Raw genomic sequence first — 26,779 nt, 5'->3', positions numbered from 1 at the left:
GCAATAACAAGTGTTGGTAGGAATGTGGAGAAAGTGAAACCCTCATTCATTGCTGTTGAAATCATAAAATGGTGTAGCCACTTTGAAAGCAGATCAGGAGTTCTGCAAAAGGTTAAGTATAGACTTGTCATATGACCCAATGACAGTTTCCCTCCTATGTATATACCCCAAAGAAATGAAAACATTTACACACAAAATGTTGTATATGAGTGTTCACAGCAGCATTATTCATAGTAGCCAAAAAGTGGAAACAACCCAAATACTTATCAATTGATGAATGGATCATAGAAAATGTGGTAGACCTAAACCATAGAATATTATTAAACCATAAAAAGGAATGACGTACTGATATACTGCACAATGACATGGATGGACTTAGAAAACAAGCTAAGTAAAAGAAGCCAGTAACAAAAGAGATATATTGTATAATTCTATTTATATGAAATGTCCAGAATAGGCAAACTCATAGAGACAGAAAGTAGATTAGTGGTTTCCAGGGACTGGAGGAAGAAGAGAATGAGGAGTGACTGCCAACAGGTTTCGATTTTCTTTCAAGGGTGATGAAAATTCTAAAATTAGATCATTGCTGATGGTTGCACAACTCTGTGAATATACTAAAAATGACTGAATTGTATACTTTAAAAGAGTAAATGTTATGGTGCACAAATTATATCTCAATAAAGCTGTTATAAAAAAATAATTAGCCAGGTTTTTGTTTTGTTTTTTCAGATGGTCAAGGAATTCCCAGCTTTACATCACAATCAAGTGATAAAATTAGAACTGGGGTGGTTAACCCCAGTTAACCTTTTTCAGTCCATTATTAACTACCACTTCTTACTTTTTCTTGCAATAAAGAAAGGATAACTATGAGAGGATACCATAGAAATCAATTTTTTTTTTCTTAAAAGGAGCATTGCTGATTTTTCACTCACATCATCTCTGGGATTGAAGTCCATTTATAAAATTCCTTTTATAAGAGCTTTTCTAGTTTTTAGTAATGGGCTGGAAGAATTTTTATTTCTTAGAATTTCTTTGTATTAGTCAGATTTTAGTGTAACCTGCTTTGCTTATTCATCCCTGAGTTCCAAGTCATGATTTTGCTCAGGACAAATAAAATGCTCTACTAGCATGAGACTAGTAGAAAGGAAACTACCACTTAATGAGGCCTGTGTCAGATGCTCCACTGACATCCCATCCAATGCACACAACAAACCCAAGAGCAGGTATTATTGTCATCTTTTTGAAGGTGAAGAAGCAGGCTAATAGAGGTGAATGGACTGCCCAACATCACACAACCCAAAGTGGCAGACCCCGAGAAAACCTGTGTTCTTTGCTGAACCCCAGGATACCTTCCAGTGTTCTCAGTTCCACGCAGGTCAGACGGGGTTCATTTATCTTTATGGTCCTTTATGACTCTGGCAGAAACTAAAACTGCCAGACTTTGGCTACTTGGAGAGTTAGTTCAAGGCTGAGGGTGATTTTCCAAGTACAATGTGTGATACTCCTCAGTCCCAGAACCACATTTTCCAGACTGATTTTCTGTGACTCCTAATTAATTGTTCAATGTTCATTCAACAGTTTGTTAAGCACCCACTGTGTGCCTGGCACTGTGCAAATATTAATCAACTAAAATATGATTATACAGATTATTCAGGTTTTAGAACTCTGTCCTTCTGCTGGAGAATGGTAGGAGGGGTGCCTCTTTCCTCTCTAGCTAGAGAGCAAGGGTGAAGTGGCCCAGAACAGAGCCTGCCCCACCCAGGGCTGCTGGGCTCATGCATGCACATGTGCACATCTGATCTGTCCTGTAAAGTATGCTTGACCTTGAGCTTTGTGAGGGCAGAGACCATGTCTTTCTTGTGCCCCACTCAGAGCCTGGCCTGGAGCAGGTGCTCAATGTCAGTTGAATCAATGATTAAGCAATTTTTTTGACCAATTCACTAGGAGAACTTGGGCTGGTTGCTTTATTGCTCTGTGCCTTTACTTCCTCATTTGTAAAACAAGGATAAAAAGAGTACCCATCTCACATGGCAACCCTGAGATCATCTGAGATAATACACGGCACTCAGTGAGCACTCCACAAGTTATTGTCATTCCCATTACTGTTATTGTAGGGAGGCATGGGAGGTGGCACATCCTTCTATGCCAAGAGTGACCTCCCATTCCCTATTACCTTATCACCTGGATTTTTGTATCTTAAATTAGAGCTGAAGGCCAGATGGACCAGCTACGTGAAACTCACTCTGCTCTGTTGTGAGAACCTTGGTCTGAGACCCTGCTGATGGAACAGACATAGTAACCCTGGGAGGCCCCATTCGAGGGGCAGGGAGAGGGGGGTAAGCTATGTTTCAGAAATGTTAGTGTTTGACTTGAAAGCACAGCCCCAGAGCAATGCCAGCCAGCTCCTCACCAACATATCCACCATTAGCCTCTGAGCAGGTCATATGAATGTATGTGTGTGTGTGCCTGTGTGTACAAACATGTGCAGGGATACACAGGGACAGTTCTGTCCCATCAAGGAAAACACTGTCTCCCACTGGGCCCGTCATATCACTGTTAACCACAGGGAGGTTTTGTGGCCCTGGCTAGTGGGGACCCAAGATATATCCCTCAAACCTGAAGGGTCTGGGAGCAGGGAGGGCCTGGTTTCCTAAGAAAAGCCCTTTCTGAAGCGTCCCCTTTAGGACTGGCAGCTGATTTACTGGACTCTAGCCCTTTACTCCAGGTGGAATTTTGTCTGCCAATCCTGTGTCTTAACACCAGGCCCCTCACAACTTCCCAGAAAGACTCTTTGGGCACCATGACTTCCCACAGGAGAGCCCAGTCCTAAAGTCAACCATGGGCAGCCACGCAGTCTAGCTGCCTTCCCCTGTTGGTTGTAAGCAGGGTCTCCAAAGGCAGATAACACCCACATGGGCTTAGGACAAATGGCTACTGTGTGTGTGTGGTTCCTCCTGTGCTGCATCATTCTGACAGGGCTTCTTGGCCCCTCTTCAGGGAGGGAATGGGACCAAAAGCCATGGATACAGAGCCTCCAGGAAGGAGAATGATGGGACCTGGCCCTCACCCCACTCCCCTTCCCAGTGCCCTCATTCAGAACTCCTGCCTCTGCTTCATTCGCCCGAGACCAGGCTTGACCCCTTACCAGGGCCAGCTTCATGGGCATGCAACTGTGCAGTCACACAGAGCCCCACACTTGGTTTCAGTGTCTTACCATTGCTGTCTTGAAATTCTTAGTAACTTTTGACCAAGGAGTTATGCATTTGCAGTCTGCCCTGGACCTGCAAATCAAGTAGCCAGTCCCCAGTCCTACCCTTTGCTCACGCAATGCCTGGCTCCACATCTAACAGCCTTCCTTTCCTTTCTCTCTCTAAATCCTATCTATCCTCCCCTAAGGCAAAGTTCAGATAGAAAAATATTTGAAAAACTACAAAGAAAAGCACATTAGATTTGAAAGAGCTTTTCTGCATCATTCCATCTGCAGATGGAATGATGATGGTTGGCATGTTAACGCGTCTACCAATCTTGAGTTTTTCCTGGCTCTGTCCAAGGCTAAAGGCTGCGATGGAGGCCTTCTACTCATAGTCCTGGGTAACTGTCTCCTGGTATCACATTCTTTGAAGAAGGGTAGGGCATCATATTTAATAAGCTCCTTTTGTCCTGTGTTAGGAGTACAGGTCTAAAGCAGGACGCTGGTACAAGTTTGGGTTCTGAGGCCCAAGTAGCTATCTATCATGCTCATTTACTTGCTGTGACTTCAGACAAATCCCATTCTCACAGTCTGTTTACTCTGCAAAATGAGTCACACCACATCATGAGGCCTTGGGGCCGCAATTGCTCATCTCTCTAAGTCAGAAGCAGATCCCAAGAATATCTGAAGCTTTGGACAGTTATTTTTGGAGGTAGATGTCCATGAATGCAGGCACACATCCTGTTTACTGTTTCTGGTCTATGGACTGGCAGAACATATTAATCTGGTGGCCATAGAGTTTTAGAGGGTTCATTCCCCTTTCTCCTGAAGCCCACTCAGGAGCCCCATGTGAGGCAACCCAACTCTGGGTACAGCCTCAGATTTTTCCTTGGATTGTGCCTGAGCGGCAGAGTGCTGAATTCCTGGCCCAAGTTGTTTTTCTTCTGCAGAGCTGTGTTGGGCGTTGCCCCTAGCCAGCATTGTAAGCACTGTGAGAGGCGACCTCATGAATCTTGCTATTGTCTATAGGACAGGGATAAACTCGAGGACATTATCCTCAGCATCAGAGAGTGGCTCTTTTGTGGAAGAAGTACATAGGAGAGGACTTCTTTTAGATCTCAGTATTCAGAACAAGTGGGTGCTTCTGCAAATGAGCAGACTACTTCGGGTAGTGACCCTTCTGAGAGCTGGGATACGCAGAGCCAGTTTTGGAGCCCTGTCTGGCAAAGCAGACAGGCCCAGAACAGGACAGTCTAGGGTCAGTCTTACCCCAGGCTTGGTTTTTGCAACCTCCCTCCCCTTAATTTTCCGTTTGCCCCAATTTCCTTAGCTTTTTGTTTTACATTTTTCTCTTATATGTGTCTTAATAAACATCTCTGTCTGCTGCAGAATGAAGTGTGATATAAATATGTGAGTTTGTGCTTAAATCCACCACACTTTCAAGGGAGTTGTGAGTATTAAGAATGAATTATTTGGCAAACGCTGTAAAAGGAGCCCCACCCCAGACAGAGCCAGGGATGGGTGGGAGGCAGGGGGTCTTTCCTCCAGACTGGATCATCTTGCCATAGACAGCAGCCCCCCAAAACCCAGGCCCAAAGTGCTCATTGGCATCTAGTTATTTATTTTTTTGTTAATAAATGAAAGGTCACTAAATACACTTTGAAATCTTTGCAACCTCCCCTGAATTTTGCTGAATTGACTTAGGTCAAACTGAAACTGGCTGAAACTCTCATTTTGTAGACACACTGGCAGGGACTTGTTAGGGCAACAGCATCCCACAGGCCCTAGGGAATGGGAGGAACCACACTTCTGGAAAGACTAGATGGGAAGGAGGGTGTAGGGATGTAGGAAGGGGAAATAGGGAGCCCTGGAGAGGAGTAAGTTAAGTAGGCCCTAGAATAGCGGGGCCCTGAATCAGGCCCCAGGCTTGGCCTAGGCGTGAGTGGACCAGGGACCACATGATTTTTCAGAGGGGTCTACTCAGAAAATAAAGTCACAGAGCTCCTGGAACCAATTGCACTTTTCAACACGGGAAAAGAAATTTTACCCCTGGACCAAGCGGCCATGCCCTCTGCCCTGCCCTTTGGGCTTTTTAAACGCCTTCCCTCCACACTAGGCTGCCTTCTAAAGATGCAGTGCTACTTTTACTTCGGATTGCTTCATAGCTGAGGGATCACCAGTCACAGCCATGACCTCAGCTGGCTTCCTGCTACGTAATGCAAGCAGAGTAGGAGCATCACCCTTCCTTTCCAAAGAGGATCCTGAGTTTCAGGGAGGGCAGTGACATGCCCCAGGTTACTCGCCGCAGTCCCAGCATGGGCCAGTCAAACCCAGAGCTGTAAGGCCTATGCCCTTTGCACAAAGGCAATAGCCTGGCACAGGGGAGGAGACTCTGCCCAGCAGCTGTGTTAATATCCCCTCGGAGCTGGGCTGGGGTTGAGGTCTGCCTCAGGCTGGGCTCACGCTGCATGCTGTCTTCCTTGGCAGTGGAATCTGGTGTGTGGGGACGACTGGAAGGTGCCTCTCACCACCTCCCTGTTCTTCGTAGGCGTGCTCCTCGGCTCCTTTGTGTCTGGGCAGCTGTCAGACAGGTAAGGATGTGGGAGGGGAGGAAGGTGGGATGGCACCCCTTGTCAATCACTACCTATCTTGGGATTGGACTGAATACAGGGTATTTCTACCCAGAGAAAGGGAGGATCCTCAGGCCACTGAGTCCGTGAAAGGAAGAGCCCTAACATCTCTTAATCACCCTGTTCTCAGTCCCCTTTGCCTGGACACACTTTTGTTCCCTTCTCCCAGCCTCATACTCCCAGGGCTTTGGCAGATTGTGGGGAGGGGCCACTGACCCCACTGTTCAGTGATGTCCTCATACCACAGACTGCTTGACAAAACATGATGCTGCCATCACCATTTCCCTCCCTGCTCCACCACCACGTCAGGGGCAGGGGTGGATGGCACAGGATCTGTCTGCTAGGACAGCCAGCAACCAGACAGTGAGCCTTTGCATGCACTGCTGCTGTGCATTGGGCCCTGGTTGGGCACTAGGGCCACAGAGCTGATGCTGGCTCTGGGCCTCATAGCACTTACAGGCCTGAGGAGGCAGCATCACAGCACCGGTAGAAAGTGTTCCACAGGCCCCTGGATGTGCTATGGTGACCAGTGCAGGAAGGTGGGAATGCTAAATGGCAGTGCTGGGGAAAGCTTCCCAGCCCAAGCCAACAGCCAGAAACCTGAGTTTGGAGAATGGGGCAGGAGAGGCCATGCTGCTCATACCCATGCTCCAGTCTACCCACTGGTACTACCAGAATGTGAAGGTCACTACCAGAATGTGAAGGTAACAAACCAACTGCAGTGTCACCAACAGACATTGCTGAAAGCTACATCTTCCCACAGAGCAGTGGTTTGCAATTTTGGTTGCACACTACTTGTTTGGGAAACTTTCCAAAATTCTAATACTGAAACTGTATCCCGAAATCTTGGGAGGTGGGGTGCAGGCATCAGTATTTTTTTTGTTTTGTTTTTTGGGACGGAGTTTCACTCCTATTACCCAGGCTGGAGTGCAATGATGTGATCTCAGCTCACCGCAACCTCCGCTTCCTGGGTTCAAGCAATTCTCCTGCCTCAGCCTCCCGAGTAGCTGGGAATACAGGTGCGCACCACCATGCCCAGCTAATTTTTGTATTTTTAGTAGAGATGTGGTTTCACCATGTTGGCCAGGATGGTCTCGATCTCTTGCTTCGTGATCCACCTGCCTTGGCCTCCCAAAGTGCTGGGATTATAGGGGTGAGCCACCGTGCCCGGCTGGCATCAGTATTTTTTCAAGCTCTCCAGGTGATTCCAAGTGCAGTCAAAATTGAAAACCACTTGCCAAGTGACTCTTAGTTCTGGATTTACAGAAGTTTCATGTTGCTGATTCAAGAAATATCTGTAGTCTGCGCTGTACTCACTTTCCAGAAATGTGCTGGCAGCATCCATCTCTGGCTCCTTCTAAACAGCATATTTCCACATGGTCCTTGCAGACTCAGTTCCATGCTTTTGAAACATAGTGACTCCACAGGAAGCTGAGAATCTCAAAGCTATCTCCTGAGCAGAGAGATGCCTGAGACCTCACCAAGGAGGAAGATGAGAAGATGTGACAGGGGAAAAAGTCTGCCAAAGCCCTGAAAAAACACTAAGTCTGCATTGATGCCTGACTCAGGGTTTGCAACATACCTTGGCAACCTACACCTCTCATGTTTTGTATTATACTGCATTTTCTAGGTTCGGCAGGAAAAATGTTCTCTTCGCAACTATGGCTATACAGACTGGCTTCAGCTTCCTGCAGATTTTCTCCATCAGCTGGGAGATGTTCACTGTGCTATTTGTCATTGTGGGCATGGGCCAGATCTCCAATTATGTGGTGGCTTTCATACTAGGTAGGAATGGCTTCTGGGACACGGGGTTCCTCCCTCCAACCCTCTGAAAGGCCCAGAAACAGAAAATATTGGGCCATTGGGCTGTGCTTCCAAAGCCCTTGAATATATGTGTGTTGGGATGGAGCTGTAGCTGTAGCTCTTGGAGCAAATCACTCATAGAGACTTGCTCACAGGAACTTATGAGGGCAGGCACTCACAGGAGCCACCTCTATGCTGAACCCTGAAATATGGTGGAGGAGAAGAGCTGGAGCCATTAAGAACCAGCCGCACAATAGCCAAGACACATTCTCAGGAACACAGGGTTTGAGAGAGGCACAGAGGAGGACATTTTAGGGGAAGGGCAGCCTGAGGATGTCTGATCTGAGCTTTGTAGGCTTAAGACTTCTTGAGCCTGGTGGCCTGTGAAGGAACTTACGGTAGTCACTGTGGCCAGTACACAGGTGGGGAGGCTCATGCCAGACAGGGAGGGTTCAGTGCCAGCCCGTCATCATTGGGCCCATCTGGTCTCACCCTGAGTCAGAGCACACCCCAGAGCCTATCAGCTAAGCACAGTCCGGAGCCTCCCTGCACTGATAGCAGGCCCATCTCCTGTCAGGCTGCACGAGGAAGACTCATCAGCTACAAGGTCAGGAGGAGGTCCCTGGGGCCCTCAGCAGAGCCCTTTTCCTGGGAAGGAGTGAGGTGAGCTCCGGACAAGTTGATCAGGGTCATCCGCAGGAGTGAGAGCCCCCAGTATGTTTTCTGAGCACAGCAAATGGGCAAATGAGAGAAGCAGAGGCGAGGGGTATCTCTGGGACAGGAGACACAAATTCCCATCATCTCTAGAGTGACAATATATTCTAGCTTACTCAATACCACCCCAGTGTGTCTCTATTGTCACAGTGTCATTATTAATAATGCCCCTTTAATAGAAGTCTAATGATTCTTCTTGCCTCAAAAGTCTGAATCTGGTTAGGTGACTCTGATTGCTTTTTAAGAGTCTGGAGGACTAATTGGCTTTGGAGATGCTGTGCTCTCTTAGTTGAAGGTGTGTACACCCTTCATCAGGCTGCCAGGATGGAATTATTACACCTCCACTCCTCTATTTGTGAAGAGCCCCGTGCCATGGGCTCAGCCTCAGTGTCTGCAGATGGGAGGAGGGAGGAGAGAAGGAGGGAAGAAAATGCTGGAGCCACATGGTCCCAGCAGATAGCATACTCTTCAGCAGGCCCCAGTGAGAGGAAGCTGCTCCCCTTACTTCAGGGGGAAGGAGAGGGGCAAGATTTTCTTGAAGTTCATTTGTGTAGAGGCATAGGGAGCTTCAGGCCAGTGATGTTGGAAACTGGAGGTTGGAGGATCTTAGGACAGAAATTGCAATCTCCTAGTCCCCGGTGGCTCCAAGATCACAGGGCAAAGCCTACTGTCTGCATGTTTGAAGTCCCCAGAATCCATCTGTGTGATGATCCTCCCAAAATCTGAAAACCCCAACATGTAGCTCTGCTAGGTAGACACACACCAAAAACCAAACAGGCCTCCCCAAAACAGAGGACTCTGACCGCAGGCTCATATCCCAGGAAGACCTGAAGGACCACCTGGATCACAAGGGCAGAGAGTCACGGTGAAGCCAAAGAAGCTCCATCTATGGGAATGGGAACAAGGTGGGACTTGTGCTAGGTGGTGGCATCCCCAGTTATACAGAATGGGCAGCAATGAGATCTGCCTTTTCAGTGGCACGGGGTGCTTCTGGGACCTCCAAGCCTCCCCTATGCGAGTGAGTGAGGCAAGGAGAGCATACTCCAGGCTTCCTACAGGAAAGGGCTGCCCTACTGGCCCTGACACTGTCATCTACTCTCCTCCCAACTCCCCATGCAACGTGTGGTCTCACATGCAGGGTGGAGAAGGGGAAGAGGGCCAAGGAGAAAGTAAGGTCATGGAAGATCAGTCAAGTCAGCAGTCAGTAGGTGAAACCCTGGGTGCAGCAGCCTTACTGTCCGCCAGGATCTGGGCTGCTCAGGGCTTGCTATCAGTCTGGGGCCAGGCCTTCTGTAGGGTGCTCTGGGAGTCTCTCCAGTGGTAGTTTTACTCCATTGTGCTCTGCAGGAAATTACTGGCTTTTGTGTCCTGGTATGAGACTCGTTGTGTTGGGTTCTCAGGTCTGAAAGTTTAAGAGTGTCCCTGAAAATTAGCCTGCTCTGGAGTGGCTGACTCCCCAGTCAGTGCCTGGGACTGGGGGACACAATTGAAAGGCAAGGTGGTTGCTGGCTCTCCTACAGTGCAGCAGCGCTCTCTGGTGTTTCTGAGATAAAATTGCTGAATTCCAGGTTGTATTTACCTAAAATAAACCAAAAAGTGGGATCTGGGCTGAGGAGTTCTGTAGTTGCCTTCGCTTCTGCCCTCTGGCCCTAAGGAAGGGTTGGCAAAGCTCTGCAGTGATAATTTCACATTAATTTGGGAAGCCAAATTACTCCCACTGTCAAAGCAGTGCAGAAATGAGTCCTTGTTTTGTGCTGCTTTTTAAAAATGATCGAGCCTGCCAGAGTCACGGCAGACTAGGAAAAGGGAAAGAAAGAACAGTGCTACCCAATTCAGCATAAAACAGACATGCCTGGAAGTAATGGTGTTGCTAGAATGACACTGGTTTAGGAGGAAATGACCACTCGGGACCAAGGACACCAACCCTACCCACACTTCAGCTCCCCTCACAATCTCCTACTGTTGTCCAGAAATAATGCCCTCCACCTGTCAATAGCCTTCTGGGTAGAATGCCATCAGTATCCTCCCTTATCCCCTATAACTAGCTGCTTAAACACAAAAAGTTACCTGCCTCCTCTCTTGACTGATTCATTAATTCAGTATGTTTCAATACTTCTAACATCAGCCTCCCATGTGACATTTCTTTGGGCATGCTGAACCATTTAAAGCCTTGCTTCCTCTGACATCTAGAGGTTTCTCCTTTTGATAGGTGTGAATGATGGCATCTTCCTTTACAACTCTGGCTACTAGGAAGCTCAGGCAAAGTTGGAATTTAACTACATCAATGATGCAGTGTTTACCAGCCACATATTTGTTTCTTTACTGTTTTTACATTGAAAAGTTGACATATAATTTTGTCTTAGCCTGTTTGGGATGCCATAACAAAATCCTGCAGACTGGATGGTTTAAATGACCAAAATTTATTTTCCACAGTTCTGGAGGATGGAAGTCCAAGATCAAAGTGCCAGCAGGGTTGGTGTCTAGTGAGGGTTCTCCCTTGGGTTGGAGATGGTTGCCTTCTCCCTAAGTTTTCACATGGTCTTTCCTCTGTACAAGTGCTCAGAGAGAGGAAAAGCAAGAAAGAGAAAGCAAGCCATAGAGAGCTCACTCTCTGATATCTCTTCTTATAAGGACACTAATCCTATATCCTATCAGGTCAAGGGCTACAATGTATGAATACTGGAGGGACACAAACATTCAGTCCCTGACAGATTTGCATACCATGATATTCACACTTTTAAAGTGTACAGTTCAGTAGTTTTTAGTAAATTCACAAAGTTGTACACCCATCAACACTATCTAATGCTTCATCACCCCAAAAAGAGACCCTATACCCATTAGTAGTCATTTGCCTCTTCCCTTCGCACCTGGCAATCACTAGTTTACTTTCTGTCTTTAATGGATTTCCCTATTCCGCACATTTGATATGAACAGAATCATATAATATGTGGCCTTTGTGACTGACTTCACTCGTTTTGAAGATTGATACATGTTATAGCATGCATTAATATTCCACTGGATGAAGACAACACATTTTGGCCATCCATTCATCCGTCATTGACCATCTGGGAGTTTCTACTTTGGGGCTGCTACAAATAATGCTATGAACATTGGAGAATAAGTTTTTTGTGGAAATATATTTTTAATTATCTTGGGTATATACCAAGGAGTGGAAATGCTGGGTCCTATGGTGATTCTATATTTAACCGTTTGAGGAACTCCAAACTATTTCAAAGTAGTCAGCTGCATAGTTTTGTTCTTTTCACCAAGGCACACCTTTTACTTTTCTTTATATCTTACTTTAATGTTACCATTACTTTATTGTGTTTAAATTTGAAGTTGCCTCAAAATCTCCAAGAGATGAGCTGGCATATAAACACATAAATAAATACATAAACATGATGCAGAAATTTTCCAGCATGCCTTATTTGCATTGCACCATGAGAGGGAAGAACTGTGGGGACCCAGGGAAAAGTAAAAACTCACTCCTGCCTATTCACAAGAAGCTCACTGCCTGGTTGTGGAGAAGCAGCCAACATAGTTGTCACTGTGGACATGGGGACATGGGTCATGGGAGTAGGGCACATATCATTGCTGGGTATACACAAAGATAGGAAAGGTTACTTTTGACTAGAGTGATCGGTGCAGAGATAGGGGAAGCCCAAGCAGGAGAACATCTATTAAGTCCTGAGCATTTTCTGGGAAGTACAGAGGGGTTCTGCTGTCTTCCACTGGGCCTTTGTGGATCAAAGGCATTTCTTTCCATCATTCCCTTCACATGTAGCACATTTCAACTGCTTGACCAGGATAAAGAATAACTATTGCTGAACACCTGCCACATGCCAGATACCCTCCTAGTCACTTTACATATCTGATCTCAGTCTTCATAATAATATCTCCATGAAGGAAATATTATTATTATCACAGTCACTCTAACAGCAAGTTAGCACCAAGGAACCCAGGCTCTCCTCGTGCCAGATGGAGGACACTCTCAGCCCAGGGTTCCTGGGTCTCACCTCATATCCTGGCAGCTGCACTACAGTCTTATTTCTTGAGCTGGGGTCTACTGAGGGCCTCTGTTGGTCATTTATGAAGGTTCATGTCCTGCCTCTGTGTGAAATGGACCCAGCGGTTCCAGAGGCAGGTACTGCTCTACATGGAAGGGAGCCTGGCCCTCTCTGAGTCACTCCCTCTTGGAGAGAGTGCTCAGATTCAGGTGGGTGTGACAGATGGTAGGCAATACTCCTAGGGCTCCCCTGGCCCTCATCTTAGCTAGGTTATGCCCCTTTTGCTTAGATGTCAAAATTTCACCCCAGGAGACACTCAGAGGCCCAGTCAGACCAAGACCAACCAGGCTTTGCACTAGAAGCAAAGTAGGCAGAGGAGGCTGATGGAGCAGACAAGACCAGGATAGGGATCCCCAGTCAGCACAGCAGGAGTCACTACTGTCATCTGTCTCACTTATACATGGAAAGCTGGTGACAGCTGCAGGCCATAAAAGATCTGCATAATCAGGCTCCTTTCCTAGCAGTCCTCAGAGGCGGCTGGCTGGCCTCCAGCGACAAGCCCAGGAAGGGAAAATGCAAATCCACTTCTGAAAGGCAGATAAGGAGTGCAGATCACCTGAGTTCAAAAGTTCAAGACCAGCCTGGCCAACATGGCAAAACCTGGTCTCTACTAAAAATACAAAATTAGCCAGGTGTGGTGGCTAGTGCCTATAGTCCCAGCTACTTGGGAGGCTGAGGCAGAAAAATCACTTGAACCCAGGAGGCAGAGGTTGCAGTGAACTGAGATTACACCACTGCATTCCGGCCTGGGCGACAGAAAGCATCTGTCTCAAAAAAAAAAAAAAAAGAAAAGAAAAGAAAGAAAAAGAAAACTGAAAAAATGAAAGCAAGATATGGACTTAACCACCTCCCCTCATGTCCCTACTGGAATCTCAGTTGAAGAACTACTTTATAGGACCAAGGCTTGTCCCCAGCAATTTTTTTCTTGGAAGGTAGACCAGTATCCATAGAACAAATAAGGCTTAAATCCTGGTACACCACCTATTACGTGCATGAATTTAGGCAACTGGCTTTAACTCTGAAGTCTCAGTTAATTATGTATAAAACAGGAGGAATATTAGGGTTTTTTTTTTATTTTTTGGTTGTTTTTTTTTTTGCAGGGAGAGAGTTTCGCTCTTGTTGCCCAGGCCGCAGTGCAATCGTGTGATCTCAGCTCACTGCAACCTCTACCTCCTGGGTTCAAACGCTTCTCCTGTCTCAGCCTCCCGAGTAGCTGGGATTACAGGCATGCGCCACCACTCTTGGCTAATTTTTTTCTATTGTTAGTAGAGATAGGGTTTCATCATATTGGTCAGGCTGGTCTCAAACTCCTGACCTCAGGTGATCCTCCTGGCTCAGCCTCCCAAAGTGCTGGGATTACAGGTGTGAGCCACCATGCCCAGCCTGGAATATTAGTTTTTATATAACGGGTATGAAAGATCAAAGAGATAATATACGTAAACACTTAGCCTGGAACCTGTCTCAAAGTACTTACTCCAAAAAAAAAAAGCTATCTGTGAAGATGGTGATCCTGTTTAAGGAAGGGTGACTGCCTAAAAGTCAGAGAGCAGGAAGTAGGGCTAAAAAGGAATTATTTCAATTTGTACCATCCATGCTGTCCACAGGAAGGTAAAAAGACAGACCTACAAAGCCTCTGTCCCCAGCATGCACTCTGCAAAGTTATATAACTCTGTTCTGGTCTGAGTCCCACGTTTAGAGACGGAGATTATCCAGGAACCCAGTGGTATAACCTCTTTTCTTAACAAGGTCACAATGGTAGGAGAAAGCTTTCCTGCCCTCACAATTCTACAAAATTCTCACTTGATCCTATGCACTTTCTCTTTTCCAAAATCACACCCTCTGCTGCTTCACTTCTGAATCTCTGCTTAGGAATAAAGCACCCTCTGTTTGTTTCCACATCATAATCATAGCCAAAGGGTTTAGAAACCAGTGCATAGCAGGAAGGTCACTAATGAGGTAAGAAAAGACCTGAAAATCACACTCATGATCCTCAAAGAAGTCGGGCCCTATGCTTGGAAATGTTTCTAGACTGAGCAATGCTCTGGGTGATTAGGGCAACTGTCTGCAACATGGTATGCAGAAGGCACAAAGTACTGGCTGTTTCTGTCAGTCTGGCTTTTTTACATGGCCTCTCAAGAGGGACCCACTGAGGCAGATCTCTCAGTTAGGAACAGTGAGATAAAATAAGAGGGGTGGGATGAGCACAGGTAGGTGGTAAAATGAGAAACCAGTCAAAGTAGTAATTTTACTGCTTCTCTGGAATTAGCCCTTAATCCTTTAGCCTGTGCCCAGAGCATATAAACATGATTGAGAAAATCTCTCTTGAAAGCCAATCATGAATGACCTTTGAATTATCTGTTTTGTGTCTTCTGAGACACTTCTTCTCTGTAGTGTGTGCAGATCCCCAACAAAAGGCAGTCAAATCTCCACCCCCAAGGGTAGAGAACCAAGGGCAGACTGTGGAAAGTGGCTGGAGCTCCATGACAAGAGAAGGAGCTTTGTTCTGGGACTCCCCGGTCTCTAAGGGACAGACAATGACTCTGGAATGCCAAGTAATCCACTGCAGTACTGAGCAGAGCAGAGGCCAACAGTCATTTGCATGTCCTTTCCCAAAAAGCAGTGCCCACATCGAGCAGTCATGGGCCTTTGTGCTGTTCTGGGAAAACTGTGGAGTTCACTGGGTGTGTGGCCAGGTCCAGGGCTACTGCCTGCAGGGGCAGCAGAACAGCTCCTGCTTTTCTTTCCTTGGTGCAAATGGACTGTGTCTGCCTGGGCTGATCTCTGGGTACAGCATGGCTGCAGGGAATTCAGTCCTGGGTGCTGAAGGCCTGCTCTGTGCACCTCCAGAGCCAGCTCACTCCAACCAGTTTCTCAGGGCTCAGGCATGGGTAAGTGCATCTTGAGGTCTTAGAAACAGTGAACTCTCCTCTGCCTCCTGATGGGCCAGTGTCCGTTTATTTACAGTTCAGAACTGTGGGAAAGGCTACACATACCGTGACCCCACACAGCCCTTCAGAAGAGCCACTGCTTGTCTCCTGAAATGCTCTCTCTGCTTCTCATGTTGGGGCTTATTTTGGAAATGTGGCATTCTCAGAAAGGATTAGCTCTTGGAGCTGGCATGATATTTCTATAACATAGAATGGCCTTTAAAAAAAAAAAAAAGTGGCTGGCGTGGTGGCTCATGGCTGTAATCCCAGCACTTTGGGAGGCCCAGCCAGGTGGATCACTTGAGGTCAGGAGTTCAAGACCAGCCTGGCCAACATGGCAAAACCCTGTCTCTACAAAAAATACAAAAATTAGCCAGGCATGGTGGTATGTGCCTGTAGTCCCAGGTACTCAGAAGGCAAGGTGGGAAGGTCACTTGAACCCAGGAGGTGGAGGTTGCAGTGAGCCGAGATCTCGCCACTGCACTCCAGCCTGGGCAACAGAGGGAGACTTCATCTCAAAAATAAATAAATAAATAAATCTATGGCGTCTTTAAAAATCTCATGGAAATTCAACCTTCTGTAAGTTGCCAAGTCTCAGATCACTTCCCACCTTTATCCACCCTGACCATGCCTGCTCTGGGCCATGAGGCAAATGCCTTTTCCCTTTTCTAAGTGATGATAGTTTGAACTCTACCTGCCACATAATGATATAAAAAGCAAACATTAAAATGAGTTAAAATGCTAATACTCCTCCCTTGTTTTGAACAGGAACAGAAATTCTTGGCAAGTCAGTTCGTATTATATTCTCTACGTTAGGAGTATGCACCTTTTTTGCAGTTGGCTATATGCTGCTGCCACTGTTTGCTTACCTCATCAGAGACTGGCGGATGCTGCTGCTGGCGCTGACGGTGCCGGGGGTGCTGTGTGTCCCGCTGTGGTGGTGAGTGTGACTCGTCTCCAGACAGGCCCTCTGCTGCGGGTCAGCACACCTGGAACACACCTGGAGTCTGGTGCTGACCTAGCCTGGGCTTACATGACCTCCATGGAACTCATGGAGGCCAGCTTCCAAGCTGGGAGAGTTTTCACCTCATTGTGGGTGGGCCTGTGTGCTGGACTTTGAGTCTCCATTGTCCTGCAAAGCACAGTTCTTGGGATTCCAGTCTCTTCCTTGACTCCAGCCACTCTTGTCTGTTGCTACTTGTCATTTGTAAAGCTGGTGGTGTTGGGTTTTGTTGTTTTTAACTCTGCCCCTTCCCCTGCTCTTTTGTCACTTTTCTCTCTCTAGAAATATCTCTCTCTATTCAACTAATGTAATTTTTCAAGCTTCCCTATCATATAATGATTAGCATCTATGATAGGGAAGCCTATTTATTAGCACTTATGATAGTGTGCCTATTTATCTGCTATGTCTTAAAGAGTGAGAAAATTACTTGTATTTAATAAATTGTTAGAGAAATGTTCTCTCCCCCCACAACCTCTCAACTCAGTTTCTACACAACACTTAACAGGAATAACAAAGTTTGAAGATTCTGGCCTCAGTCTTACCCAAAATGACTATTTGGGAGCTTTCAGGTGAAAGAACAGATTAAAAGTAATAAGGTATAAGACCAGCCTGGCCAAATTATTCCTTATTCCTAATAAGGAATAAGGTATCAGACATACTCTTTTTTGGGGGATTTCCCATTTCTTTGCTTTTTCATATTTAAGCAAGAGGAAAGGGGATTTCTTCCATTTGTGGGTCTGGTTAGGTCTCTCTCTGTCATTCTCTCCCTCTCTCTCTCATTAATTCTTCTTGGTTTGATTTCATTATATCAAAGTCAAATCTTCCAGCACTGACTAGTTTTACCAAACTTCATGATTTCTACCTGCTTACACATAATTCAAGCTTCTTTGATCATTTTTTGGAACTCTCAATTTAGACTAGACTTCATGGTTGCCCTGTCCTTTATATACCTCCTGACTAGGAAGCTGTCTAGGTTTTTATATTACTGCAGCTGTTAGGCAGTCATAGAGGTTGACAGGCAGGCCACCTTAGCCCTGTCTGACCAGACACTGCAGGTCAGGTGGGCTCACTCTAAGCCCCTGTATTCTCAGGACCTCTTAGAGTGCTACGATTTACCAGTGCAAATTCTTAGCATGAAATGTGCAGGGGAAGTTGAGAGATAGTTTGTTAAAGGTTAGGTATTATTCTGATTTGCAACAATCCTCTGGAATCCTGTCTGAGGACCAGAAAACCCAGTCTGAAGAGCAATAAATAAGGGCTGGCCATTATCTACACAGCTGTACCTCCAAGGAAAGCATCCCAGATTTACAAGAGCAGAGCGATGTTCTGAATGAGAGTAATTATCATCCTCATCATCTGTCCTTCTCTCCACAACTCCCTTGCTAACTGAATTTATTGGAAAAGATGTTGGTGACCAGAAGTTCTCTCAAGATACAAGACAAGATTATTCAAAGGTTCTTTTCTGCCTCTTCAGTTGAATGATTTTAATAAACTATGTTTTCTGGCTCTAGTTGTCATTTTGACCTAAGAGACCAGTACTTCCAAATGTTATAATTAGCCAGGCATGGTGGTTCACACCTGTAATCCCAGCACTTTGGGAGGCCAAAGTGGGAGGATCACTTTAGCCCAAGAGTTAAAAACCAGCCTGGGCAACATGGCAAAACCCTGTGTATACTAAAAATAAAAAACTATCTGGGTGCAGTAGTGAGCCCCTGTAGTCCCAGCTACTTAGGAGGCAGAGGTGGGATGATCTCTTGAGCCTGGGAGTTCGAGATTACAGTGAGCTATATGAGCATGCCATTGAACTCCAGCCTGCATAGAATAAGATGCTATCTCAAAAAAAAAAGTTATAATCAATCATATTAGTGTATGATTTTATCAGAGACAAAAAGAAAGAGAGAATAACAATATAAGGCCCCTGATGGGCTGAACAGAGGTTAGTAGGGATGGGATCTTTCCCTCAGGACCAAATGTCACAGTGAGGAATGAACAGCTCTGATCCGTGAACCCTCCAGAGTCAGCCTCCAGAATTTCCAGCAGAGAAGGTCCATTCCACAGGGAGCCAGCTCACTCTGCCCTAAGGAGAACTGTTTCTTCTGTTCCCCAGGGGCGGGTCCATGAGTGCCCCTGGCTGTGGGCACACTATACCAGGGACAGGACTTGCCCCAGACAGAGGCCAGCCCATGACCAACACTGACAAACTGAGTGCTCCCCCTGAACATTTAACAGTGGTCTTATTATTTTTCTATAAAAGAAAATAGCTTTCTTCTGAACATCTCATCCTTGCTGGTGGGGCTTCCCAAAGCAATGCTCATCAGTCTAGTGGTTGGGGTATGGCAGATGCTTAGAGCTGACATGGACCCTTGCTGCCTGCTCAGTATGAGGCAAGCTCTCCAGCAGCACCTCATTCCTGTTTAGTCTGAATTAAATCTAGAGATCATAGTGTGCAACCGCATTTGGTACTCCACTGGCTTTTGAAATGATCAGCTAGTTTTGAGATTTTGTGCACCATAAAAAAAATGAAACTGATTCAAAATTAGAGATACCAGTGGCCCTCAGTTCAGTGGGCTAGAAATGGGAAGGAAACCTACATAGACCTACTGCTCATGGTTTGGGGGACTTTTTATGTCCCAAGTTTCCTTTAAAAGGATTGGCAGTAAGTGGCCACAGGTGTGAATGGAGTATGTGTATAGGGGTTGGGGTTGGGGTAGGGAAGCAGGCCATAGATGCAAGGTGAGGAAATCTATGCAATTTCTAGCTGAATAAACATTAAGAATCTGAGGCCAATGCTCTTTAGGAAAAGAGGTAGAATATTTCTAAGCACTACCTGGTTGGGAAAATATACTGGCCCAAAGTAGAAGCATCCATGAGGTGTATTGTGGCTGTCCAAGTAAGATCTCTAATTCTATACTAACACAGTAGCTGCCAGCCACATGCAGCTATTTAAATTAAAATTAATTTAAAGTAAATAAAATTAAAGTTTCATTTCTTCAATCACATTAGCTCAATAGCTACATGTGGTTAGTGGCTGCTGTTTTAGCACAGATATAGAACGTTTCAGAAGTTTCTACTGGACAGCATAGATCTAATTACTGAAAGTCAGTGACCTAACATGATCGTAGTTCCTATAAGGACCAACTAAAGGTATATTCTGAAAAATGCAAACTAGGCTCATTTTTCAACTCATGTACTAGTAAGCTGGAGAGGGGGAGCTGCTGGCTGGTCATTTGGTTTGCTCTGAGCTAGTTCCCAGTGTTTGGGGCCAATTAATTATAGGAGGGTTCTGTGTCTGCTACTTATAAATTGTTTTCTAGGCTAAGTACAGATGCTCTTCGACTTATGATGGAGTTACATCCCAATAAGCTCACTGTAAATTGAGGCTATTCTAGGTGAATACTCCTAACCTACTGAGGTGGGAGGCCAGACATGACTCCAGAAGCAGAGCTGGGACACCAGACACCACCAGCTAAAACAGAGCTGGGGTGGAAGCTGCTTTCCATAAGACACACTCATCAGTGTGCCCTATTAGTTTACCATTGCCATGATAACACTGAGGCATTATTGCCCCTTTCCATGGCAATGACCCAATGAGCCAAAAGTTGCTACTCTTTCCCTAGAAATTTCTGCATAAACTGCCCTTTCATCTACACGTAATTAAAAGTAGTTAGAAATATGAGTGCGAAACTGCCCTGAACTGCTACTCTGCCTGTGGGGTAGCCCTGCTCTGTAGGAGCAGTCACAGAGCTGCAACACTGCCTCTCCAATAAAGCTGTTTTCTTCTACATCCAGTTTGCCCTTGAATTCTTTCCTGGGCAAAGCCAAAAACCCTCATGGGCCAAACCCCACTATGGGGCTTGCCTGCCTTGCATCCCTACCAAATATCATAGCTCAGCCTGGCCTACCTTAAACATGCTGAGAACACTTACATCAGCCTACAGTTGGGCAAAATCTTCTAATACAAAACCTATTTTATAATTAAGTGCTGAATATTTCATGTAATTTATTAAATACTGTACTGAAAGTAAAAAACAAAACTTTGAGTACCTATACATGCAAGTATAAGTACTCAAAGTAAGGTTTCTACTAAATGCTATCACTTTTCTCCTATAATAGAAAAATCATAAGTTGAACCAGCCTAAGTTAGGGCATCGGTACTGACAATAGGTAAGGAAAATGAGAGCTGACAGGAAAACGGCTAAAATATTTTCAGAAATAAAAATTAGGAAAGAATAGAAGTCCTATTTTTTGCAACCGTGTTCGAGCATAAATTATAAATGGGAACAGACTATGTAATTTAAAACAATAAGCTTTTAGACTTTTTTTTAAAAAGACAACATTGGGTCTCATCTCCCAAAAACTGCTTTGGGCACTCGCTGATCTGGGAATCTGTTGAAAGCTATGGGGACCTCCCACAGGTGGTTATCAGTGCCCTCACTTTCTCTCTTGACTAAAGGAAAAGATCAAGAATACAGGTGCCCTGGCCGTCCTTTTCCCAATAAATTGTGAACATCACCAGCTGGGACACCAGCAATTCTCCTTAGGATGGACCCACTGCAAAGACAGTCTCTTCTCAAGGGGACGTATAGGCTAGTAGCTATGTTTCTTTTATGAGCCACACCACACTGGCTATAAGTTTGGGATGAACTTCTCCAGATGCCCTGGCTCAGACATGCCCATAGTTAATGTTACCACTTATAGTCTGGTCCTGGTCTCAAGCACAACTGATGATCAGTCTCATAATTTGATTGGAAGTTTGAAACTTGAAGGTGCTTTTATTTATATTTCTATGCTCCAACAGAAATCTTATGTGGACTCTCTTTAAAAAGACAAACTAGAATTTTACAAAATTTAAACTATCTGGGGAAAACTCAGATTTAATAGTATTCAACTCTGCTGTTGTGAAAAATTATTAAATATTAAAAATAAATTATAGGTTCATTCCTGAATCTCCCCGGTGGCTGATATCCCAGAGAAGATTTAGAGAGGCTGAAGATATCATCCAAAAAGCTGCAAAAATGAACAACATAGCAGTCCCAGCAGTGATATTTGATTCTGTGGAGGTAAGCATTTGCCGATGTTTCCTCTTAGATCAGCTATGCATTCTTGATTTTATGAAATTTAACTTAATTCAATATTTGTTAAGTGCCCACTATGTACCAGGCATTGCACTAGGCCTTAGGAACACACTCATGATTAAATTCTAAGATAAAATCCACCTTAAAGGGCTGTTTATAAGAATTAAATGCAATAATGTATATAAACTGTTTAGCAAATAGCAAGCATTCATTAAATATTAGTTCCCTTTATTTTGCAAGTTTATCATCGGCATTCTATTGGCATTGCTCCAAACCACTGACACAGCTATGTTCTGATGATTTTTAAATGCCAAGATTAAGTAGAAAAATATGTTTCAGAGCTAGTCCACCCTGGGTTCTCCACTGTACCCTCAATCTTACAACAGACTGCTGAAGAAGCTATGCATGTCTTTAGTCTCGCTCTGTGTCATGTCTAGAACCTTAAGGCCTGAAAGCATGGGCTTAAGAATTCACCCATGAAAGCTGGTGGCCACAAGGAAAAGCTGATATTCTATGGAAGCAGCCACACCTCCTGACAGTTCATGAGGAAATGCAGTATGCCATACCCTGTGCTGGCTCCTAGAGGAAATAAGAAAAATAAGACACAGACCCAATTCTAAAAGAACAGAGAATGTAACTAAGATGGGCAAGAGGATTAGATGAAAACATAAAGAATGGCATAGGGAGGAAATAAGTATCCAAGTAGAGACACTGTGTGCCAGCAATTCAGAGAAAGAGAGCAGGGTGGCCCACAGGCAGGTCCAAGCAGAGAGGACAGCAGGACACTTAAATGAGTGGAGAGTATGGGGCAGGGCATTCCTGGCTAGGAGATGGGTAGGGGACTGCTCAGGACACCTAAAGAAGACTATGGTGGCTTCAGTGGCATTATACATGCCCCACACCAAAGCAGGTAGTATGGAACTCTATGGAGGATGGTGGGCATGCCACTGCTCACCTTGAGGGCTTCTCCAATCCCTGGCCTTCAGGACTTTTTCCAGAAGCAGATACTCTGGTTATGGCTAGAGGCTTAGAGTGGCCCTGAACTCAAGCTCTCAGAGGGCTGCCAGGACAAAACATCCCTTAATTATTTGTCCTTCAAATCAAGAAGTCAATTTCAAGTCTTAGTCAATTTAAATGGATAAAATAACAACAACACTGGGAGTGTCGTCTAACACTTCTGCCCTTCAGGGCTGTGCTGGGTGTTTATCGGTATTTATCAGCTATGTGTCCTGATTCCTATCTGTGAATCTAACAGTCTAGTTGTAGGGATCCACCTATATGGATGAAAGCAATCATAAAATAGATAAGAGATATACAGTTATGGACAAATAAGAATACAGTCCAATGTTGAAACACATGGTTCTGACAGTGCCTTAATATATCTTTATATATACACACACACACACACACACACATACACATGCACTATATAAATGTGTGTGTATATATATATGTGTATATACATATATATGAATATATAGACCTATGTATATACACAGACATACATATATATGTGTGTATATATGTATACATAGGTCTATATATTCATATATATACATATATGTATATATTAGAATATATATGCGTATATATGTATATATACGCATATATATAAATATATATACACACATACATGTATGTATGTATGTATATGTATGTGTGTGTGTGTGTGTATATATATATATATATATATATATATATATATATATATATGTTTGTGTGTGGCTGATCTCAGTGAGCTGAGATTGTGCCACTGCATTCCAGCCTGGGTGACAGAGCAAGACTCCATCTCCAAAAACAAACAAACAAACAAACAAACAAACAAAAAACATGTATGCATGTATGTGTGTGTGTATATATATATATATATATACATACATACATACATATATATACACATACTTTTTTTTTTTGAGTCTCGCTGTGTTGCCCAGGTTGGAGTGCAGTCATGTGATTACAGCTCACGATAGCCTCAACCTTCCACACTCAAACAGTCCTCCCACCTCAACCTCCCAAGCTAGGACTACAGGCACATGCCACCACACCCAGCTAACTTTATGTATTTTTTTGTAGATACAGGACTTCACTATGTTGCTCAGGCTGGTCTCAAACTCCTAAGCTCAAGCAATTCTTGAGCTCAGCCTCCCAAAGTGCTAGGACTACAGGTGTGAGCCACCATTCTCAGCCTGACAGCACCTTCTTTCTTCGTACCATGATGCACATGTAGCCTCAATTGAACAAACCCATTGAGGGGAAAAAAAGGCTTGTGCTTTCCTGAGGCCCAGTCATCTCCCCTGCTCACCTCCCGTAGGATCCTCTTTAGGAGGATCTGTAGAGCCCTGTGCCAGCAAATGCAGCCTATTTAGAATGATATTGACGAGCCTACCAAATGCCAAGCACTGTGTTCTGCTCATTTAATGCTCATGCATTTTCTTCAAAAGAAAAAACTAAGGTACAACGAAGTTAAGTAACTTGCCCAGGATCACGCAGATGTTAAACTGAGATTTGGAACCTAGTTCTCCCAGGTACCAAAGTACATTCTCTTAACAACTGTGATTTTTCACTTCATGTTAGAGGCAGTGGACAGGAAAAGATATAGAGTACTGTCTTAGAAAACAGTCTTGAGCACCCTGGCTTCAGAAGAAGCACCTTCAACCTGCTCCTGGTACCTGATCCAAAGACATTTTGGTGGCTCCACTGATGCCAGGGACAACCACTGGATAGAAGGATATTCTTGTTCTGAGGTTTCCAATCCTGGCTGCTCATCGCAATCACCCAAGTACTTTAAGAATACAGATTCAGGGGAACGATCCAAGATGGCTGATCGCTAACATCTCGGGATTGCAGCTCCCAGTGAAAGCGCAGAGAATGAGAGGACGCCACACTTTCAGACAAATTTATGTTGCTCACAGAGCAGAAGATTCCCAGTGGAGGAGGTGCACGGGTCGCCAGCACGACTTTTGTGGCCGGCACAGCGGTTTTTCTGGCACCTCAGCGTGGCAGCTCTTGGTGCAGAGTAAACAGGACTGGTTCCCCTTCTGACCGAGGTTTGGAGGAGCCGCATGGGTCGCCAGCACGACTCTTGTGGTCAGCTCAGTGGTTTGCCGGCACCTCGGCACGGCAGCTCTTGGTGTAGAGTAAACGAGACTGGTTCCCCTTCTGACCGAGGTTTGGAGCTCCGGGAAGGCAGAGTCGCCTATTACGGACTCAAGAAGGAAGCCAGACTGGAGATTCCCGGGCAGAAAAGCACCATCAGTCTTAACGCAGCTGTTTTGGCCAGTGCAGTGGGTTGCTCATATTTCGGCCCTGGGAATTAACAACTTGGACTTCCACTCAGAGACCTAATTTGAAAGTTGGTAATTACAAAGACAACAGGTGGATAAATTTACAATGATGGGAAGAAACCAGCTTAAAAAGGCTGAGAATACTCAAAATCAGAACGCCTCTCCCTCTAAAGAGGATCACAGTTCCTCATCAACAAGGGAACAAGGCTTGATGGAGAAGGAGCGCATCCTATTAACAGAATCAGTCTTCAGAAGATGGATAATAAGAAACTTCTGTGAGTTAAAAGAATATGTTGTAGCCCAATGTAAAGAAACTAAGAACTTTGAAAAAAGGTTTGACGAAATCCTAATGAGAATAGACAACTTAGAGAGGAATATAAGTGAATTAATGGAACTGAAGAATACAATACGGGAACTCCGAGAAGTATTCACAGGTTTAAACACTCGAATTGTTCAAGCAGAAGAAAGGATATCAGAGGTCGAAGTCCAACTTAATGAAATAAAATGAGAAGACAAGATTAGAGAAAAAAGGATAAAAAGGGATGAGCAAAGTCTCCAAGAAATGTGGGACTATGTGAAAAGACCAAATTTACATTTGATAGGTGTACCTGAATGTGACGGAGAGAATGAATCCAAGCTGGAAAATATTCTTCAGGATATTATTCAGGAAAATTTTCCTAAACTAGCAAAGCAGGACAATATTCAACCCCAGGTAATACAGAGAACACCACAAAGATATTCCTCAAGAAGAGCAACCCCAAGGCACATAATCGTTAGATTCACCAGAGTTGAAACGAAGGAGAAAATACTAAGCGCAGCCAGAGAGAAAGGTTAGGTTACCCACAAAGGGAAGCCTATCAGACTTACAGCAGATCTCTCAGCAGAAACTCTACAAGCCAGAAGAGAGTGGGGGCCAATATTCAACATCCTTAAAGAACAGAACTTTTAGCCCAGAATTTCATATCCAGCCAAACTAAGCTTCACAACTGAAGGAAAAATAAAATCTTTTATGAACAAGCAAGTACTCAGAGATTTTATTACCACCAGGCCTGCTTTACAAGAGCTTCTGAAAGAAGCATTACACATAGAAAGAAACAACCAGTATTAGTCTTTCTAAAAATATACCAAAAAGTAAAGAGCATCAACATAAAGAAGAATTTACACCAACAAATGGATAAAACAGCCAGTTAACATCAAATGGCAGTAATCCTAAATTTAAATCGACTAAATCCCCCAATCAAAAGATATAGCCAAAACCCAATGGTATGCCACATCTAGACCCATTTCACATGCAAGGATACACAAAGACTCAAAACGAAGGGATGGAGAAAGATTTACCAACCAAATGGAGAGCAAAAATAAATAAATAAATAAATAGCAGGAGTTGCAAATCTCGTATCTGATAAAATAGATTTTAAAGCAACAAAGATATAGTGGTAAAAGGATCAATGCAACAACAAAAGCTAACGATCCTAACACCCAGTACATAGAGACTTAGACTCAATGAGACAGAAAATTAATAAGGATATCCAGGACTCGAACTCAGATCCGGAACAAGTAAACTTAATAAATATTTATAGAGCTCTCCACTTCAAATACACAAAATATACATTCTTGTCAATACCACATCACACCTACTCAAAGGTTTAAATGAAATATTGATTGGCCATTATTAATACCCATTTTTTTTTAGAATAAAGCAACATTTCCGTACTCTCTCCCTCTTTTTCTTCATCTTTCTTCCTCTCCTTCACTCCTTTTTTTTTCTTTCCTTCTCTCAAAAAAAAAAAAGAATACAGATTCTCAGGCCTCTGTATAAAAGAGTCAAAGTAGGCAAGCCCAGGGAGGGACCTGGCAATCTGCATTTGATAAGGGCCCCATGGAACCACCAAGTGTTAGCACAGGCCTGGTCCACAGATCCTGTCTGTGTGTACCACCCCAGAACCCTCCAAGATGATGTCTTTCCCACTAGTTTATGCAGTGGCTTTGCTTTGTTGTAATACCAGGGTTATTCTGCTGGGGGCATGTTCTGGGGCTCTACAGTTCAAATAGTGCAGGAGAGAAAAGGCAATGTGGCTGTAAGCTC

The 26,779-nt window shown here is 44.5% G+C and overlaps 1 protein-coding gene across 6 annotated transcripts in view; it reads left to right on the top strand.

The window, feature by feature from the left end:
* SLC22A4 (solute carrier family 22 member 4) overlaps positions 1 to 26,779 on the top strand; it is a 54,269-nt gene that overhangs the window by 12,771 nt on the left and 14,719 nt on the right. For 4 of the 6 annotated variants that reach the window (XM_078364869.1, XM_008991400.5, XM_002744609.7 and 1 more), the window contains exons 2-5: positions 5,678 to 5,781; positions 7,451 to 7,605; positions 16,100 to 16,271; positions 21,268 to 21,394. In XM_078364869.1, coding sequence (XP_078220995.1) covers positions 5,678 to 5,781; positions 7,451 to 7,605; positions 16,100 to 16,271; positions 21,268 to 21,394 — 558 coding nt within the window. The remainder of the gene's footprint in view (positions 1 to 5,677; positions 5,782 to 7,450; positions 7,606 to 16,099; positions 16,272 to 21,267; positions 21,395 to 26,779) is intronic. The other 2 variants (XM_078364870.1, XM_008991405.5) reach the window with 1 other exon arrangement.

The sequence above is a fragment of the Callithrix jacchus genome, chromosome 2 (assembly GCF_049354715.1).
Source record: "Callithrix jacchus isolate 240 chromosome 2, calJac240_pri, whole genome shotgun sequence".
In the NCBI taxonomy this organism is placed as follows: Eukaryota; Metazoa; Chordata; class Mammalia; order Primates; family Cebidae; genus Callithrix; species Callithrix jacchus.
The sequence above is the reverse complement of the archived record's forward strand: the minus strand, read 5'-3'. Positions and strand labels throughout refer to the sequence as shown.